The sequence below is a fragment of the Watersipora subatra genome, chromosome 9, assembly GCF_963576615.1.
Source record: "Watersipora subatra chromosome 9, tzWatSuba1.1, whole genome shotgun sequence".
Classification (NCBI taxonomy): domain Eukaryota; kingdom Metazoa; phylum Bryozoa; class Gymnolaemata; order Cheilostomatida; family Watersiporidae; genus Watersipora; species Watersipora subatra.
In genome coordinates, this window is record NC_088716.1 from 61,235,124 (window position 1) to 61,251,915 (window position 16,792).

The following is a 16,792-nucleotide window of genomic DNA, read 5'->3' on the forward strand; positions in this document are numbered from 1 at the left end:
TGTCACTACATTTATGTGATGCACTCAAGTGCTGTTGCTATGGAGTGTTGTTGCTATGGAAAAATTAGTATTTCAAAATAGTGTTAGGCTATGTTAGACATGAAGCTGCATGGAAAGACCCTAATAAACAGTTTAAAGCCAAGAGGGAAAAGGCCGCAGGTTTTTAGTTTTTTCAAAACCTTCATGCTTTTCTTTAAAACAACCACAACACGAGGAAACACAATGCGAAGGGATAATGTGTATTTTGAGTATCATGTGGCTAGCAATCAAAGAGCTAGGGTTCTATGACCACTACACAGCCATAGGCAGCAGCAGATGTAATAAATGTCTCACGATGCCTGACCTAGGCTAGCTTTAGTTATTAAAACTCTCTTATAGCCAAGTAGAAGCTGAACTAAACTCAATGTATGCTCGAGGAACTTCGCTGGCAGTTATTTTGGGAGTTGCCTTACTTATCATCAACATCACTGTTTTTCGACTCACCGGAAACACGTTAACATTTTTCAATGAACCTCTTTAGCGTCAGAATGTTTGGAATTTGGAAGGTATACACGGCTTGTCAAAATTAGAAACAAAGAAACCAAGCAAGACAATCTTGGCATACACAACAATCTACAACAACACATTTAATATACAGAATTACATCAGGACGGAGCAGAAGAGAAGACTTTTTCCCGACCCTCTGCTAAACTGTGAGTATCCCTGCAGCTGGAGTACTGACCTGCAAGATTACAACCGGAGTGATGCCGTGTTGTTTCATGTGTACAATACTCGGGTTAAACAAGACTTTGTTATAACTGATTTGGCTTCTTGAAGATCTGTAAATCAAAAATGGATTATCATGTTTAGAGAGCCTCCATCTTTCTTTTACCCGGAGCAGCTAAAAGAGTTGAAAAACAAGTTTAAGATAAGTATGACTTACCAGAGCACTTCCGATGTGGTCATACCTTGCGGCCGGTACTGGAGAAGTAAAGGATTCAACCCTCAACATCAAAAACAGAATTACATAACTGGAAGAAATAGGATGGTGAGTTGGCTAGTGAGCAACTGTCGCACTAGCAGCAGAAGGGAAGAGTATGTGAGAGAGTTACAGAAACATATCTCTATCGATAATTATGGTGCGTGTTCAAACAACACTGACCCTAACAACGGTAACAAATTCATTTTAAAATATGCTGCCAAATACAAGTTCTATCTCGCATTTGAAAACTCGGATTGCTTTGATTACGTGACTGAAAAGTTCTGAAACAGTCTTCAGCTCGGCATGATTCTAGTAGTACGAGGAAATCGAGCTGCCTATGAGAAACTAGCTCCTCCCAATTCATACATTCATGCCGGTTTGTTTCCTTCCCCTCAGAGACTAGCGAGTTATCTTATTAAGGTCGCAGCAGACAGGAAGCTATTTTATTCATATCATAAATGGAGGGCTTTTTACGAATTTGATGTGACATTATTTACTGCCAATAGGAAGTGGATGTGTGATTTGTGTGAGCGAGTTCACATATCTCCTCGCAAGACGCTTGATGTCTACGAGCACTTTAGTGAAGGTATAAAGTGTTTTGCATATCTTGATTATAAAGGCAGAAACAGAACCGGAGAAAACATGGAAGATCTTTATCGTGCTAAAGTTGCGTGATTGTTGATTGATATTGTTGTGTGATCGTTGTTGATTACATATGTTGATCGATATTATTACTGTACTTGATCAAAAAAATAACATGTTATAATGAAAGTGTCAGTCTCTCTGATGATAGTTATGGTATGGCTACTAAAACATCTTATCATGTTTTCAAACATGAAATATTTTATATTGAAGTTAGCTAAGTGTCATAAGGCACTGGAGAGTTTTGTATCAGCCTACGTAGTTGTTTAACTATTTCAAAATATTGCTCTTGTGTTCTATCAGAAAATCGGTATTTATCAAATCTTTCCAGCCTTGTAAAAACTGTGAGTAACCGGTAAAGCTTTTTTCTGAACATCTTGAGTATTATCGTAATAATACATTACATATAAGTACACCCTTGTTGATAATTCCACGACCAAATGAGCGGAGGGAATGTCTGAGAGTTTTGTGATAAATGCATGTGCACACGACTCACGAAAATTATTCATCAACAATGTCGCAAACCCTTGTATCGAAATATCATCAACAAATTTAACCATTTTTGTGTAGAGTCATTAAAGTATAATAATAACGATACAAAACAAATATAAGCCTATTTAAATATGTTACCAAGTCTTTGAAAATTGTTGACATATTCCTAAACCTTACCCATCTGATCGGATTATACACAAATAGACAGATTAATTTGACCGAAAATCTTTATTAAAACTGGCCAAACCTTACTTTTATCAAAATTACGACCGGCAAACGAAACGCCCAGCGACTGAGAATAGAACCATTACACTGTAAGTTGTGCGCATTTCACGAAAAAATAACGTGTTCATTTCACCAGTCTATAGCATTGTCGAATTGCCGAAGGTTTCTGTAAAATAGTACAAATCGCAGTAAGGTTTTTTTGTTTATATCAACAGCTTATAAGCTAACTTCAGAGCGACACATCGCCAAATGGACAGCTGTTATGTCTGTTCTGCTATGTTTGAGGGTTAGTCTTGTGACCACTCAGGTCTTCCAGGCAAGTGGTATAATTATTAAATTTTACGCTTGAAATTGCTGGTAAAATGAAGCCTGCTTGTACATGTAACAGGTTATAAGAATACATAATATTATATTCAACTGATTTTAGGAATACATAATGTATTATCTAACAGGTTATAAAAATAAGTACATGTATTAGCTTCTTTCCAATCTTTTCCACTAAATGACATCAAATTATCTGGATTGTCAAAACTTTATTTTAGACAAATGTGCATAATAAACCAATCCCTTTTTAATTGTTTCAATTTAATCAAGTATGCAGTATTACGATTCACACAGGCTGATACATAATTCCACACAAAAACAAGGCACACTAAAAAGGGACGTCTCCTTCATAATAGTAGCCACTAAACTACTCATTTAACAAGGAAACATGCCAGCTTCGTTAGAGACGGTGTGTACTTGTCAATCAAGTAGGAGACATGCCAGCTTTGTTAGAGACGGTGTGTACTTGTCAATCAAGTAGGAGATATGCTAGCTTTGTTAGAGACGGTGTGTACTTGTCAATCAAGTAGGAGACATGCCAGCTTTGTTAGAGACGGTGGGTACTTGTCAATCAAGTAGGAGACATGCCAGCTTTGTTAGAGACGGTGTGTACTTGTCAATCAAGTAGGAGATATGCCAGCTTTGTTAGAGACGGTGTGTACTTGTCAATCAAGTAGGAGACATGCTACCTTTTTAGAGATGCGGGTACTTGTCAATCAAGTAGGAAACTGGCAGCGTTGTTAGAGACACGGGTACTTGTCAATCAATTCTTCCAGAACTACCTCAAGTCTACCGCAAAGTATTTTCTTCACGGGGCTTGAGATTACCTGTGGCTTGTGTGTGAGGTTGAACTTGACCGAGGGAACCAAGACCTGAGTCTGGTTGATGCGCTGTTTGTCTCCTCTGTTCCAAACCTTGCATATTTGCAGAATTAGTAGAATTGCGGGGCATTGAGTTAGGATTTAATGGAAACCTTTGGCTTGTCGAAAGTGAAAACGACAAGTCCAAATTATCATCATCACCCGTGCTTCCGACTCTTTTGAGGTGTAGCGTTCTTCCTCCACTTATTTCATTGCTACTTTCCTCTTCTCCCAGTGGCCTCAAGTTTCTCACACTTTTATGATGAATTTCTGCAAGCTCATTTATAGCTTGGTGCAGAACAACCGCTTGATACATAGGGATACTTCCATCCTCTATCGTGTTTATGGATTCACCGATGAGCTTACCAAATCTGTAAAACTGCCCATTTCTTGAGTCAATCACATAGACTATTTTTCCACTTTCTCCTCTGTAGAGAGGCCTAAAATGCAACATTAAGCATTGCAAAGCATTTTTTAAAAACATGCTTTTAAATGAGACCCTTCATTGGTTGGTGGCTTCAGAGAAATTCTAAGCTCTTACTGTAAAGACAGCTGCCAATTGGCCAATGTCCTGAAAGCTGACATTGTTTACCTAAAAATCTTGGGAGTGATAACCTTTCAATTTTCTTACCTATATATACTGTTTCAAATGAGGCGCTGAAGCTAGTTGTCTTCTCACCCTTCAATCTATGTCAAGGCAAGAGTTTGAAGGGCTTTTTACCAGCAAATAGGATGTTCAATATTTTCCTTATATAGAGTTGGAATGAGACAGGTTTTTTAAGTTCAAGACCAGACTCGAGACACTGTCTTGTAAAAATTCGAAGCTCAAGACACGAGACAGTAAAATAATGAGCATTTGGTGCTGATTTTACTACACAAGGACTAGCACACTTGATATATAAAATTGAGAAAACCTTTTTTTGAATTGAATTTATTTCTGGTGTAAACAATTTAAACACAACCTTTTAATAGCAGTATGCATGTATGTTTTGTAAGCAAAAGTGACACAAACTGCTCTAAAATAGCGAAGTTGTATATTTCTAAGAGGTTTGAGCTTGATTGATAATAATTATTATAAACATATTGCTTTGTACATGTATAGTTTTTCCATTTATTGAATAGCTTTTAATTTATATTGTAATAAAATGTGTAATGAAACCGATAGCCGCCGATCTACAAAGAAGTACCGCAACTAAAAGAACACACGATAACACTTTCATTCTTATTGTTTTATTTATGTTAAGTTTTGTTTGTGTATTAACTGTAGTATGTGGATTATATTTAAATTGTACTTATGAAATTATATGAATTACTGTACATATTTTTATATTGAGCTAACGATAATTTCATTGTTACACAGACTATGGTCGACACGGCCTTTAGTTCATTTCTCCGTGTCTGGCAAGTTTTACCTGCAATTGGTTGCATATAAAAGAAGCCCGAATTTTATGAAGGGCAGTTGGTGTTTGGACACGATACAATAAAATACAGATATTTTACCCGCAACAGTCTTATTTATTAAACCTGATTATCCGGAGGGTAATTGGATATGACTCGGTATCTGTCTGCCACAGAACCGGACTACAATATACTAACAGGGCCGTTGTCCGGACTACATGATTAGAATCGGTGGCAAACATTATCAACAACAACAGGTAGTAACGGACTAGGCATAACATTAAAGGCAGTTGCCCGCAACCCATTACAATAATTATATGAAGTTGTTGTTACTGCAAGAAGCCATGTTTTAACAGCTGTGCCCAGGCGCTTTAGTTCTATTTCCTGTGTCGAGTTTGGCAATATTTAAGTCAAGAGGAGATCGATCTGAGTCGAGACAGGTCGATACTCGCGATGTCTCGTGTCTCGTTCCACCTCTGCCCTTATATCATGAATGAAAAGTGCAAAACATGAGTTTATTTCATAATCAAGTATGTTGAGTTTAATAAATACTCTAACCAACATTTAAAAAAACACGGCATGTTTAGCTTGGCACACTTCAGGCCACTGATAGCTTGGACAGAGAGCTAAAATATCACAGGGAAAACTGTGGTTCTTAAATATTTTGATTTGACAATCACTAGAAATAGTAAATATGAATCTAACCCATCGGTGGTGATGAACAAAATGTGATGAAGTTGGATTTGTCTATCTTCACTTTTCAGTTTGCGATCTTTGCCCAGAGGCTGTAATGGGAAGACCATGAAGCCCCTCCTTTCACCAACCACAATGCGTACCCTGGCTCTGCTCATTTTGTCAAGGTCTTGAGGATGCTGCAAAGGTATGATGGGACCAATCTTTACACCACTCTTGTGTGTGTTCAATGCCTCCAGCTCCGAGAAAGAAATGGTTTGCTGATTTGGATTACGCAGTTCGCGTTCGGAAATCTCCATTAAGACAGCATCAGCAAGGAAATCATTTGGTTTTTCAAAATTGTTTTTACCAGCATCTGTAGGATAGTGTCGATAAGCAAACAGGGCTGGAGATGGGTTTAAACTGAGAAATTTAAAGGGGTAATGCCATTGCAGACGATACTTTGTATAAAAACTTCTACTCGCTAGGTCTTGCTGTATTCGAGTGACGGTGTCATCCGAAGCGGTAGGCCGACAAAGCTTTTCACAGTCATCACTCTCAAGCAGAAAGTGGCTTGAGGTGAGAGCATAGAATGCTGTATAGGAGGCGTGCTCATTGACAGTGTTTTCTCCTTCCAAAATCAGCTCGCATGATGCAGATTCCACTACAACATATTTATTCGATTTGGGCTGATAGGTTAACTTTTTGACCCCGTAGTTTTTATTCTCTATGTCCTCATATTCTTGGGTTCTCTGATCAGCGCGTTCCTCTTGCGTTCGCAAAGTGAATTTAGGGTGTCTTCTTTTTAATTCTCTCTCTAAAGATTTCTTAATTTCAACAGTTCCTTTACCGATCAGCCAGATCTCATGATGATTTACTAGCGATTGGTGCATCACTGCAGAAACATCCTGTCTTATGCACTCACTGTAAGTATTCAATAAACCAACAATTCATTCATGCCAACCTTGAATAATCTAACAAAGGTCATGTTCACTATTAAAGGTTCTGATAGGCCATGTTCAGGTAAAACAGCCGGCTAACACCAGGTTGTTAAGCAGAGTATTTCATGTAGAATCACCATATTTTAGGTCATTTGAAACATCAGTTTAATTGTGCCTGACTAAAATATACATGCATATTGGGCCACAGCTCAGTAAACAACTATGGTTTCTACCAGCCATTTGGTGTCATATAAAAAATTGTGCTGCCAAATATGCATTTACATTTTAGCAACTTGCAAGAAAACTGATGTATCATAAGACCTGAAATTATGTTTTTATACAAAAGACCCTGTTTAATAACCTGATGCTAGTACATCATTTAAACAGGACTTTAAGTTATTTTAGTTCGCATTGTTAAGGAATTTGAGGCCACAGGCTACATTACTGAGCATACTGTCTGGCTCATCTAACAATCCTTCGTATTGGATGATTGTCTACATATACGACTCATCAACAGCTTTACTTGAGACAGGCACGAGTTTCAGGGTATAGCAACTGCATTTCATCTTCTTATGGTTGTCTTTTCTAACATAAATACTCTGTAAAAAGTATCACTAAATTTAAATACAATTTTATTTCATTGTGATGATTTAAATGGAGCTCACATCGGTATAATAAGTTACGCTACTACATATTTTTGCATACATTATGATGCTGTATGTTGCATAATGCATACTTTACCATCTTATATACTTTATATCTATAAATATAAATCTCAGTGTTTGTCTGTCTGTCATTCTTGTGTCCAGCTATATTGATAAAATACATGAACACAAATTCTGCTTCGTATATACAGAAATTGAACTCCAGTTCTACAGACAAGTAAACTAACCACAAGGCTATGCTGTGCTTGCCATACTATGGAATAGTGTGCTCATACTTATGCAGCATTCATGAATATACTATTGGTTACTACTAGCATGCTTGGAGATCATGATTGCGTGAGAGATCATAACACATACACAACGATTATAAGCACAATCTTAAACACGGCTCTTACTATAGTAAATATTTAAAAAGCCTAAGTTACTAGCTTAAGTTACTCAAATTTATTGGGTAAAAAACCTTAACCAATGGTAACTACATTACCTGCCACTGTCTATAAGATGTTTTTATTACTTGTGCAGTGCTAAGCACTCAGCTAGCTATAAATATATACTAAGATATAATATTGTAATTAAATGTTAAACACAGAGACTAAACTTACTCATCAATTAATGTTACCAGTTCTTCCGGGAGGCCATCGTATGAGTCGCTGAGGTCAGTTTGCAATGGGTAAGTTGTCCCACTGATGTTAATTATTACTTCTCCAATATTGGTCTTGACAGGAGTGGAGCTATCAGCTGTCTGTTCATCTGTGAGCTGGCTGAAGCTTTCCAAACAGTATGCTGGGGGGTTGTCAGCGGGATTGTTGTAGCAGTGAGCTTTGCCTTCGCTACTCCCTGCTAAACAAGTAAGCGATTCTGCTAGGCAAGATTCTCGCGTCCGGTAACTTACATGTAGTTATTTTGACAGCAGTAGGGTGTATCTGGCCATAGAAAGATAAAAGAACTTTAACCATTGCTCTTTAAATGTAATATAACATTCATTTTAAAGTTTATTATATCCTATGGAAGCAACAAGATAGTAGTTTCATATTGCTTCTGACAATCTAATATATAAACCGCAATCGTTGTGTGTGTGTCCGCCTTATAGAGTACCGTACTTTTCGGACTATTAGCCGCAACTTTTTTCTGATGATTTGGGCCATGCGGCTTATATAAGGACGCGGCTATTCTGTGGTTTTCTCTTTCACCGCTAGGGCGCATTAATGAAAATCTCCAGTTGGTACACGCCTCTATACATAACCTATTCAACATAGGAATAGACGATAAATACTGATATGCTAATATCGTATCTTTGGGAGTTGTCTTCTCGATATATCAAGTTACCGATAGCTCCCGAATATTGGTGATGCAATAGATTATAGAGCGGTCTTTCCTTTTTCGATTCGGTCGTACGAAGCAAACTTAATCAATATGAGTAAGTAGTAAAATTACATAAATTAGTAGTAAATATTAGTGGTGAATTAAATAAAATTTACTACTCATTAAATAAATTAATGAGTAGTAAATTAAATCTAATAATGTTTACTGCCAGCGTGTACCGGGAAAGTGACGTGAACATTTGTTTCTTGCAACCACTGGAAAAACGCGGTTCTCTATATAGTAGATAGCTGTAATTGAACATAAGACGGAGTCTAAACATTCTGAACAATAGATAGTTGCGGAGGTTGACTCACAACATTCATAGGAAGAGGAGTCGTAAATAACCTTGATTTATGGGCAGCAACCACGTCAACATGAACTGTGTAATTTAGCTAAAGTTAGAAAGTTGAGGTAGTCTAGAATCTTGATATTTTACCAAACGACATCATCAGTCTAACTCATCATCTTTTGTACCTTTTTGTCTCAGGCTAGAACTTCCAGGTTTAAGGAAAGATCCAATAAGATTGTTACACGCTGGCAGAGCGTCTCTAACTAGCCTGAGGTGGGAGATTCGGAGGACAAAAAGGTATTCTTTTGGAGTCCAGGTTTCCAACCTGGTGGACGCACTGGGATCGAGATCAACTCAAGAACGCTATTTGAATTATAGGAAATTTGAACTCAAGGTACTTTGAATTATTACATTGATTGCATTTATCAGTAGTGTGATTGATTGAGATAACTACGCCAGATTTGATATAGTGTTGTTATAGCAATGCCTTAGTTATAAAAACAGTAAAATGGGCTATAACAATATCGTAGACTAGCTTCATTACCAGGGTTCGGGAACAGATTTACGTAAAGCAATAGTTTTATTGAGAGTTGCCTTTCATACTGTAAAACAACTCCAAATATGCAATCTACTGAAATTTTTGTGCTGATCTGACTGCATACGCATATGCAATCGTACATGTTAATAATGTTGGAGAGACCAATGGAAATATGCGATGTGTTTTACAGCTAGTCTACAATGTATCGGTCTCGAACCACCCAAATCGGAATTGTCCTAATTTTGTACACAGAACTGATGATGAAATTGACATTGCTAGGCAGACTAAAGTTCTTCAAATTGGCAGTATTGAAAAGTTTTACAAATTTTAAAAAATTCTAAAAAATATTTTGCTATTGCACTGCTAAGCTATCGCCAGCATTTATTGCATTGAGACTTCTACATGTTTAAACACTAATCATGACTCACCAGCTTTTCGTCTATAGCCTGGGTTTTGACATGGTATATACAAACTGTGCAGCAGTAATGTGGTTGCGTTGATAAAATTTATTATCAATAAAATCTACTATACAAATACATATATGGCCTTTTGCCTTTCCAACATAAGGCATTACATTTGGAGCATTTTTGGACATTTGTTCCATAGAAAAATTCGGCCCTATACTGTGTTGCAGGACTGTAGTCAAGTGCGAAGTTTTCTGCCCATACACGGTGCTTGGTAGCAGCTGCTGTAGTTAGTGCATCTTGCTGTTGTTGCCGTTTCATCTGCTCTGAAAATTCAGCTTGCCGAGCAGCTGTTGTAGCTAGTGCATCATGTTCTTGTCGCCGCCGTATCTGCTCAGAGGTTTCCGCATGTCTGGCCGATGTAGCGGCTGCTCTGATCAGTTTGAGTCGCTGCTGGGTAGGCTCAGCAGTCTCTGCACTTTTAGCAGCTGCAGCATCTATTCTGGCCTGCTCTCGATGTACCTGTGTTTGCTCTGCAGTTTCTGCACTTCTAGCATATGCAGTAGCTATTCTGTTTTGTTGTAGGCGTAGCTGTGTTTACTCTGCAGTTTCTGCACTTCTAGCAGCTGCAGTAGCAGTTCTGTTTCATTGTGGGCGTAGCTGTGTTTGCTCTGCAGTTTCTGCTCGTCTAGCTGCTGCTTTGCGAATTCGGTCTCTTTCTCTACGGGAACCAATCTGTTCTTGCGTTTGGCCAGTAGGCTTTTTGGGAGGCATTGTACTGCTTCAAGCGTTTCTAAAAGTGAATGAGATGGTGTACTTTTTTGTTATATACGCTGTTCGCTTTCATCTCACCGTCGCTTATTGCATCGCTCAGAGTGCCCGTGCAAGTAGTGTAGCAGCTGTAGTATTTGTAGCTAGAAGAAAAAGTAAAAGTAAGTCAGCTGCGGAAGGTAATGAACATGTTTACTATCACGAACAGTGGCAAATCCAACTTTTTAAAGTAGTGGATGCGTGGCAATTCATAGACATACAACATTGAATGAGAAGTGTTTACCTTTTTGAAGTAGAAATTTAGTAGGTAAAACTCAGTAGCAGTACCCGTGCAAGTTCTGTAATTCTGTGGTACTCGTAGCTGGAAAAAAAGTAAAAGTAACTCAGCTGCGGAAGGAACTGAACATATTTACTATCACAAACAGTGGCAAATTCAACGTTTTTAACCCTTTCACTGAAGTAGACTCATTTATGCGTTTTCTATGGTCGACCGCTGTAGACGCATATTTGCGACTTTCCCAGCAATTGCTAGTAACTGAATTTTATTATTCGTTGAAGACATAACCAATGATCTTTAGGGCATTTATAGTAGTGACAATGTTGTCCAAAGATTTCTCTATAAAATTAGCCTAAAATTTAATTTTAATATTATGGTTGAATTTCCAACTTAAAAACAAACAGTTTAATTACAATTTAAAACAAATAATTACTCTTGTTGATGACATTATAGCCAATTCAGATTTTTGTGATTACACAGAAATAGCAAATAGCAATAAAATAGAAATAGCAGCACTGACTCTGATGGTGATGAAAGTATTGGTTTTGTAAAAATAAGGAACATTGTAGGGGATCGCTTCGTAGCCTCACATTGCTTTATCAATGCACAAAGTATACATACAATAAATCTTTTGAATAGCAGAGTTTTGTTAACATATTGGCAAAATCTACGATATTGTTATAGCTCCTTTTACTGCTTTTACAAGTAAGGCAATGCTATAACAACACTATATCAAACCTAGCGTAGCTATCTCAATCAATCACGTTACTGATAAACACAGTCAATGTAATAATTCCAAGTACCTTGAGTTCAAATTTTCTATAATTCCAATAGCGTTCTTGAGTTGATCTCGATATCACCGCGTCCACCACATTGGAAATCCAAACTCCAAAAGAATACCTTTTTGTCCTCCGAATCTCCCAAATCAGCTTAGTTAGAGACGCTCTGCCAGCGTGTAACAATCTTATTGGATCTGTCCTTAAACCTGGAAGTTCTAGTCTGAGACGCAAAGGTAGAAAAGATGTGGAGTTATACTGATGATGCCGTTTGGTAGAATATCAAGATTCTAGACTACCTCCGCTTTCTAACTTTAGTTTAGTTCGACGTAGTTGCAGGCCATAAATCAATGTTATAGACGGTTCCTCTTACTATTAATGTTGTGAGTCAACCTTGGCAACATTCTATTGTTCAGGATATATAGACTCCGTCTTATGTTCAATTTCAGCTATCTACTATATAGAGAACAGCGTTTTTCCAGTGGTTGCAAGAAACAAATGTTCACATGACCTTCCCGGTACACGTTAGCCTGTCTTGACAAACTGTTGTTTTTGCGGAGTTGTTCCCCCGTCGAGCTGGCAAGCAACACAACAGCTTGTCACAAGACCTACTGCACCTGATGCATCAGCCGCACTGAAAGGGAGTTGTGCTCTTCCATCTATGCGGCTTGGCTGCGATGTTATGGCGGTCGCTCCATTGGTAATCATAACAGATTTGGCGCAAAAATTTATGTAAAAAAAAGATTACAACGTCTAACCAAAGACCAGTCTATGTTGTAAACGTTAATAGAATTTGAGAATAAAATAAATAGAAAATAAAATCCATAAGAACAAATAAAACTGACTGATACAAAAATAGAAATAAAACTGGCTGAGCGCACAAATAACGACATGTATAGTCGTTGTTGTTGCCTAAGTTCTCAAGTTTTACTAAAGTTTACTACAGAAACTGGTCGCTGGTTAAGCGTTGTAATCTTGTTTTTTTGGAATTTTCTATTGGAAAGAAGCGCTAGGCATACCGTTTTACTACTTCTTTCACGCATTGCTGTTATTGGACCGTGTGGTTAAAAGAACTTTCGCGAGTAAATATGCATGTGCGTTTTAGCCCGCCTTATGTTTTGTGGGTGTATTTTACCAGAGCCGTATAGTTTCACAGAATCCCGCGGCCAACAGAAGCGTATATAGGAGCTTGCTCGATTCCAAACAAACAGGCTACACCTACTATTTTTATATAAGTTATAATGGAAAGGCTGCAACATTAATCAACAAAAACCTTTCCCATGGCAGTCGCTTTAAAATTGATTGTTGTATTATACACCATTTGAAAGAGGAAAAAATTCCCTACAAGAAACTACAAATAATTTTTTTGACAAAAGTAAAGTAAATGGGAAAAAGTGAGATATTGAGAGCGAGGTAAGAATATTCCATTGTAGATCAGTATGTCGATCAGGTTTGTTTTGAGACAAGCGTTTTTGTTTCCGGTGTTGAATGCGGGACTGAAAAACCATACACTAATGTAGTAGCCACGTGCAATTGCTGTGTTACAAGCTTTAGCTAATCACGATCAAGCCCACAATTGATCTAAAACTGGTGTGCCTAGTGCATTCTTCCGATAGAAAACTCCAATTTTTTTCTACATAAATTTTTGCGCTAAATCCGTTATGATTACCAATGGAGAGACCGCCATTACATCGCAGCCAAGCCCCATAGACGGAAGAGAACAACTCCCACTCAGTGCAGCTGATGCATCAGGTGCAGTACGTCTTGTGACAAGCTGCTGTGTTGCTCGCCCGCTCGATGGGGGAACAACTTCGCAAAAACAACAGTTTGTCAAGACAGGCTAGGTACACATTGGCAGTAAATATTAATTGGATGTCATTTACTACTCATTAATTTATTTAATGAGTAGTAAACTTTATTTAATTTACTACTAATATTTACTACTAGTTTGTTTTTACTACTTACTCATAATAATTAAGTTTGCTTTGTACGAACGAATCAAAAAAGAAAAGACCGCTTTATAATCTATTTATACTACTCATATTCAGGAGTTATCGTTAACTCGATATATCGAGAAGACAACTCCAAAAAATATGATATTTTTAGCATACTATTTATTCCTACGATGAATAGTAAGTTATGTATAGAGGCGTGTACTAACCAGAGATTCCAGTTAATGCACCCTCGTGGTGAAAGAAAAGACCACAGATTAGCCGCGCCCTTATATAAGCCGCATCGCTCACAAACCATCAGAAAAAAGTAGCGGTTAATAGTCCAAAAAGTATGGTACTCTATAAAGCGGACAGACAGATAGAAAGATAGGTAGACAAATATACAGACAACAATTGCCGTTTATATAGTAGATTTTGCCAACATGTTAACAAGCACTGCTATGCAAAAAATTCGTTGTATCTATACTCTGTGCATTGATAAAGCGATGTGAGGCTACGAAGCAATCTCCTACAATGTTCCTTATTCTTACAAAACCAATACTTTCACCACCATCAGAGTCAAATTTGAATCGGCTATAATGTCATCAACATAAGTAATGATTTGTTTTAAACTGTAATTAAACTGTTTGTTTTAAAGTTGGAAATTCTCAACCCAAATATTAAAATTAAATTTTAGGCTAATTTTATAGAAAAATATTCGGACAAAACTGTCACTACCATAAAAGCCCTAAAGATCATTGGTTATGTTGTCAACGAATAAAATTCAGTTACTAGCAATATATATATAGATATATAAATTTAATTTTTATTATTACATTTATAAACTTCTTATAACTTTTGAAGTTTATAATATAAGTTTTTTAAAGTTTGTTTCATCGTCGTTATTATTTCAACTTGCATTCTTTTAAACATAATTTGAGTATCGTGTTTGAAGCTTAAACATTATTCATTTTACTATTACTGTTATTATTACTTGACAAATTTCCAATCTTTATTATTAACATTATTCTTTTATTCAACCATTTTTGGCTGACATTGTTCTAATAAAATTTCAACTACAAAATATTACGATATTCTGTCATATTTTTTAGTATCGTCGTATTCAAAGAATTGATGGATAGCTTCTGGTGGAACAGCGACCTTTTTATACCCACACCCTTTTATGCAAGAAATGCTACTATTAATTCAATATTCATAAATTTTATTTTGTTTTCTCAGTTCGTATTAATTGTATCATTACTGAATCATCTTTCATTGTGATTGTTGCAAAACAGACTTAATTTAGCTATTACTTGCTAATTATTTTAAATTTACATCTAAACCTTTTACAATTGTTTGATTTTTTTAATTTATGAGACTGGCAGAAAATTTTTTTCTCATGTTATGAAGTTTGAAAGTTGTAGTTGTTTGAAAAAGTTTGAAAACCTTTACAGCTGTTTTATTTTCTCTCTTAATTTATATCAACTCCACAAAACACTTCTTTCATGATATGTAGTTTGAAAGTTAGAATGGCAAATGTTATTATATGTTAAATACAAATCAACTTTCTGTCCAAAGACTTTTTTTTCTACCCGCCGCCAGGTACCACAGCTAGGCGCCGGGTACCACAGCTAGGCTTGAGGCCGTGGCGTCACTCGGGGATGCGCGGGAGACCTTTTTTGCCCCGGGTGCAGCGAGAGTCTCCAGGCGCAGCTTTCCGGATGAATGAGTTGGCGAGTGCGAGGCGATTGAGTGCTAGGCGATTGATTGCGAGTTGATTGATTGTGAGTGCGAGGCAATTGGTTGTGAGACGATTGATTGCGAGAAAATTGGTTGTGAGTGCGAGGCGATTGATTGCGATTGAGTGTGAGGCGATTGATTGCGGTTAAGTGTAAAGCGGATGATTGCGAGACGAGTGCAAGAGCGCAATTGTCAACTGCTCGGTAGGTAAAGACTGGTCAGCCGAGGCGGAGGGGAGAGAGGGGGGGAGCTCGGCGGCAAAAGTGCGCAATCGTCAACTGCAAATATAGATGGGTATGAACAGATGCATGAATCTAGACACATGAATTTAGAATATTTACTAGATTTTACCCGCATTTAGCTGTAAAACACATTGCAGATTTCCATTGTTCTCCCCAACATTGCTGATATGTGTAAGCATACCCTGATCAAGAGAACAATTTCAGTAGACTGCATACTTGGAGTTGTTTTACAGTATGAAAGACAACTCTCAATAAACCTTATGCTGCACATGAATCTGTTCCTGTAGGCGGGTAATGCAGCTAGTCTATATATATAAATCTCAAGCTGACTAGATTTAACCTTAGAACCTTCAGATCTGGAGGTGTCGAGTCTAACCAGTAGACCACATTATGCAAGCAAAAAATGATTCTAATGATATTCATTACATCGGTTAAAATACTCACGGTTTAAGTGCTTGGGGCTATTAACTAGCACAGTTGTTCATTACATTTAGCGTAATATGATACCTATATTGATATAGCAAGAGGGGCAATACTTTTTACTGTTAACAACCTTATCTACAATAGTTAACTGTTAATAATACTATCTATAGTAGTAAGCTGTTAATAACTCTATCCATATTAGTTAACTGTTAACTGTTAACTGCAACTTTTGTTGGTGCAGTGTCCCACACCATTAGCGGTTAAAGCGAGTAAGAAGGCAGAATTGCTTTTGGAGAGCAACCAATCTGGTGAAGACCTTGGAACATACATTGCAGGTAAAAATCATCAAAAAAATTGATGGAAATACATGCTATAAACCGATTTCTTGCGAATGGGCTTATGACATCACCACCAATATGTGATTGTCTCAAACGAAAAAGATTTGCAGAGCCTTGGAAGACCTTTCATCTTTCTAGAAGAATGTATATTCTAACAGATTAAGGACAAAGTGTGCTTTAAAGCGAGGCAAATGAGGAAAGACTCTGTGATGGCTGTCTCAGCCAAAGAACACAGAATCAAGAAGTTTTGGCCTGCAAAACTACCCCATTAAAGCTGGCATTGTTTAGGAAGAATATAGATTTGAGGGCAAAGAAAATTGTTGGCAGTGGCTTAGCTGCCTTAGGATACATTACAGAATACCTGTAATTACCATAAGATCTTTATTTGAACGCCATGGGGCTCTATTTTTCGACCCATCCCTTAGAGTGGCGCTTGATTAGAAGATGAGTTCAATTAAAGGGTGGTGTTGTATTTTTCAAAGACTTCGTCAGAATGTTGAGAAAATGAAATTATTAACCCT

The 16,792-nt window shown here is 37.3% G+C and overlaps 1 protein-coding gene across 1 annotated transcript; it reads right to left on the reverse strand.

The window, feature by feature from the left end:
• Positions 1-3,433: 3,433 nt before the first annotated feature.
• LOC137405324 (uncharacterized) lies at positions 3,434-6,467 on the reverse strand. The gene is made up of 2 exons (XM_068091552.1): positions 5,608-6,467; positions 3,434-3,944 (listed from the first exon to the last, which is right to left on the reverse strand). Exons 1-2 carry the CDS (start codon positions 6,465-6,467, stop codon positions 3,434-3,436), a joined length of 1,371 nt encoding a protein of 456 aa, XP_067947653.1.
• Between the last annotated feature and the right edge of the window lie 10,325 nt (positions 6,468-16,792).